The sequence below is a fragment of the Gopherus flavomarginatus genome, chromosome 1 (genome assembly GCF_025201925.1).
Source record: "Gopherus flavomarginatus isolate rGopFla2 chromosome 1, rGopFla2.mat.asm, whole genome shotgun sequence".
In the NCBI taxonomy this organism is placed as follows: Eukaryota; Metazoa; Chordata; order Testudines; family Testudinidae; genus Gopherus; species Gopherus flavomarginatus.
In genome coordinates, this window is record NC_066617.1 from 4376104 (window position 1) to 4380117 (window position 4014).

A 4014-nucleotide genomic window follows, 5' to 3' on the forward strand; every position below is an offset into this window, starting at 1 on the left:
AAAATGGTCTCTCTGTATTAAGGTGACAAATACAGGGTCAATTGCTTAAAAGAATATTGAATAAACAGCCTTATTCAAAAAGAATACAAATCAAAGCACTCCAGCCACTATAGACATGTAAATACAAAAACAACAAAACCATGTTTGGTACTTACACTTGGAAACAGAAGATTAGAAAACAGAAATCACTTCTCAAAGCTGAGAGAAAAGCAGGCAGACAGACAAAGACTCAGACACAAAATTCCCTCCACCCAGAGTTGAAAAAAATCCTGTTTCCTGATTGGTCCTCTGGTCAGGTGGTTCAGGTGAGAGAGACATTAACCCTTAGCTATCTGTTTATGACAAGGGGCGCCAGGTAGTCGGAGTGGCGGATCCCAAAGGTCTGGCCACGCTGCTGGACGTACTGCAGGGAGAGGGAGCAGAACACCGCAGGATCAGCGCATGAGATCTCAGCTCCTCCCCCCAGCACCTGCTGGCACCCTACGGAGATCCTGGCTTCCACGTTAGAAACACACACTCCCCCCGCCCCCCCCATCAGAGCTCAATGCTCCCCCACGACTACAATCCTTCATGAGACCTTAGCTCCCCCACTACACATGCGCACACACACACACACACACTGCATCCCCCCTCTCACATACACTACATCCCACACATACATCCCCCCATGTTATAAACACACGTGCCCCCCATCAGATCTCAACATCCCCCATGACTACAATCCTGTGTGAGACCTTAGCTCTCCCGCTACACACACATGCACTCACACACACTGCATCACCCCCTCATACACACACTGCATCACCCCTACACACACACTGCATCACCCCCCCCACACACACTGCATCACCCCCTCACACACATTGCATCACCCCCCACCACACACACACTGCATCACCCCCACACATACTGCATCGCCCCCACACACACACACTGCATCACCCCCACACACACACTGCATCACCCCCTCACACACATTGCATCACCCCCCACCACACACACACTGCATCACCCCCGCACATACTGCATCGCCCCCCCCACACACACACACGGGTTGTTCACTGCCAGGGAAATCTCTCCATGAGATCTCCAGTCTCTCCCCCAGCCAACACGTTCTCAGCACCTCCCTGTCACAACAACTCTTGTGAGCCCATGTGTGTGTGGGTCCCGGCCCCCACCTCACCTTCTCCGGGCTGTGTGCCCCGGGCCCTGGTTTCTGCGTGTTGTCCCCAGGGAGCATGTTGCGGGCAAGCATGCTGTACTGGGGGGCCCGGGTCTTGTACACGCTGGGTTCCACCACACGGTAGTTACAGGGCCCTGGCGTCTGCACACAAGGAGAGCAGAGCTCAGTCGCCAACAGTCCATTCCCAGGGGTGCTCCCCCCAAGCAGGCCGAGCCACAACCCAGCTGGCATCCTACACCCCCATTCCCCATCACCAGTGTGTCCCCCACCCCATTCCCTCACCCCCTTCCATCTGAGTACCCCCCTCCCCAGCTCCGCGGCTACCTCTCACCTTGCTCAGGTCCTCATAGAAGCTGCCAAGCAAGCTGCGTCCCAGGAGGGAATAGTTTGGGGCAGAGCTCTTGCCGACAACCTTGGGCCCGATCACTGGGGGGACCCCGTAGGCGGCAGGCCCTGGGATGGGGGAAGAGGGGTCAGCGAGGGAAAGAACTGACATTCAACCACCACTTTGGACAAATCAGAAATCTGACAGGGCTGCTCTAGGGAGCGGGGGAGGGCAGGGGAGGGCAGGACAGGAGTGAGGTGAGACTGGGGAGAGGCAGGGTTCACTAGGGGTGAGGACAGAAGGAGAAGGGTGGGATGTGTGGGGAGGGCAGGAGTGAGGTGAGACTGGGGAGAGGCAGGGTTCAGTGGGGGTGAGGACAGAAGGAGAAGGGTGGGATGTGTGGGGAGAGCAGGAGTGAGGTGAGACGGAGAGGGGCAGGGCTCGGGGGGCTGAGGGCAGAAGAGAATGGGGAGGGGTGGGGAGGGCAGGAGTGAGATGAGACGAGGAAGTGTAGCCTATAGGACTAACCTGCTTGGTTGCATATATATATATATTTTTTTTTCTTATAGTTTAAGTGTTTGATGCATTGTAATAGGTTTATAAATTTATATTAAAGTAGGTTTGGCGGTAATGCAAAAAACCTACAGGCCATTTCCTGTATGTTAAGGTAAGACAAAGTGAGCATATCGATAATAAAACCTTTTACTCAAAAATTAAAGTGAACCTACAGCTTGTTACCTAAGTAGATAAGTACCCCCGCCAATGTCTGTGACCTTTTATCTAGACCAATAAACAATGAAAAATGGCACAGGGGGTTTCAATGTTGTACCCACAAACTTAACTGGTGCACCCCAAGGACACTTCTGTGTGTATGTACATGTCATCAATACACACAAACATACTAGCCTATGGGGTAAATGCACCCCAACATTTTGTGGCTAAAAAGTAAACTTTGGGCATAATTTTTTCCCCCAGCACATGTGCCCTGTAGAAAAGGTAACTCACCTCGCTACAGCGCTCTGCTCTGTCATTCTCACTTCCATTCTATTTCTACTTGATCTCTAGTGAGTCTATCTAGCTACAAGAACTACTACTATTAGGAGGCTGCACTTGTTCTTCTGAAACTTTAAGTTTAAAAAAAACTAAGCAGAGCTCGGTTTCCCTAAGTTTTGTTCTTACTTTGTTTATTAGGTTTGAATTTTAAGTTTAAGTTAGTCAAGTAAAACCCCTTCCAGTGCTTCACCACCTTCTTAGTGAAATAGTGTTTCCTAATATCCAACCTAAACCTCCCCCACTGCAACTTGAGACCATTACTCCTTGTTCTGTCATCTGGTACCACTGAGAACAGTGTAGATCCATCCTCTTTGGACCCCCTTTCAGGTAGCCAGCGGCTCTGGCCTCTGTTCAGCATTCAGTAGCAGTTGCCAGGTTCAGGGTCCACTCGCACCCCAAACCAGTGGGTTGATCCCCCCCTCTGACAGTCTCTTGCCACCCTGCCCAGTAGCACCCACTTTGGATAAGAGGCTGGAAAAGCAGTGAACTGGCTCTAGGGTCCCTGCGTGCGGAGATAGGCACGTGCGGGAGCCAGAGCTCCCGGGAATGGGAAGGGGAGGATGGGGACAAATCCAGACAAATGTCTGAGCCATCGGTCACTGATTTGTGCCTGGGAACCTCGAGGTGTTTGGCCAGTGATGCAGTGGGGCGATGGGGGCAGGAGCTAGGTCATGAGCTCTCCTACCTGGAGTCTGGTCATTCGCAAACTCCTTCATGCGCGAGGCGAGCGAATAGATGGGCGCGGAGCGATAGGTCCATTTCCCTGCCTTCTCTGGAGAATATCGACATGAAACAAAGAGGGAGGATAATATTGGAGCATGGAGAGGGGGGACACGCCCCATACCACACTGATTGGCAAACCGTGGACTGAAGCAGCTGGGAGCTCACTGATAGCACTGGTCTACAATTTTTGAGAAGTCATCTGCTTCAGAGATAAAATGTGATATTTATTATGTATTTTGAAGTGCTGAATTCAAATATGACAATTAAAACAACTGATTGCCTACTGTTTCTAAGATATTTAAGTTTTTACATTTTATGTCTATGTCTATTGTATAGATAGTAGAGTTTTAATCATAAATTGTAAACCTAGGTCTTTTCATGTGTTTATGGTTGCTATACATGATAATATTTCACCTGTCCTGTTTATGTAACACTTTAAAAATCAGCAAAAGGGTTATAACAATAAAATTTATTATGAAACAAAAGGCAAAAAACTATTATGTACATAGTTTAGTCCTATTCAGTGTCTACTTGGCGCTTTTTGGCTTGTCTCTTGTATTCATTAAATGGAGCATCTCTTGTCACTGTCCAGCAATAGTCTGCAAGCATTGATGGGCTCCATTTGCCCTGAGAGCCTGCCAGGAGATTCCACTGCTGTAGCCTGGAGACCAACAGCTCTGCCTTACTCTTGGGTAGTTCCAAATCCCTGACAAGGTCATTCAGTTCACCT

General features: G+C 49.7%; 1 protein-coding gene across 1 annotated transcript; it reads right to left on the reverse strand.

Moving 5' to 3' along the window:
- Positions 1-328: 328 nt before the first annotated feature.
- On the reverse strand, positions 329-3403 carry LOC127039213 (outer dense fiber protein 3-like). Its single transcript, XM_050932538.1, has 4 exons — positions 3247-3403; positions 1515-1636; positions 1184-1324; positions 329-403 (listed from the first exon to the last, which is right to left on the reverse strand). Exons 1-4 carry the CDS (start codon positions 3401-3403, stop codon positions 329-331), a joined length of 495 nt encoding a protein of 164 aa, XP_050788495.1.
- Positions 3404-4014: the final 611 nt, after the last annotated feature.

Bases quoted from the DNA above. Each gene is read 5' to 3' on its own strand.
- LOC127039213 (XM_050932538.1), bottom strand. From the start codon at position 3,403: ATGGGGCGTGTCCCCCCTCTCCATGCTCCAATATTATCCTCCCTCTTT. The intron at 1,325-1,514 runs GTGAGAGGTAGC...CCTTGTGTGCAG, and splicing joins TCTATGAGGACCTGAGCAAG to ACGCCAGGGCCCTGTAACTA. The intron at 404-1,183 runs GTGAGGTGGGGG...CTCTCCCTGCAG, and splicing joins GGGCACACAGCCCGGAGAAG to TACGTCCAGCAGCGTGGCCA.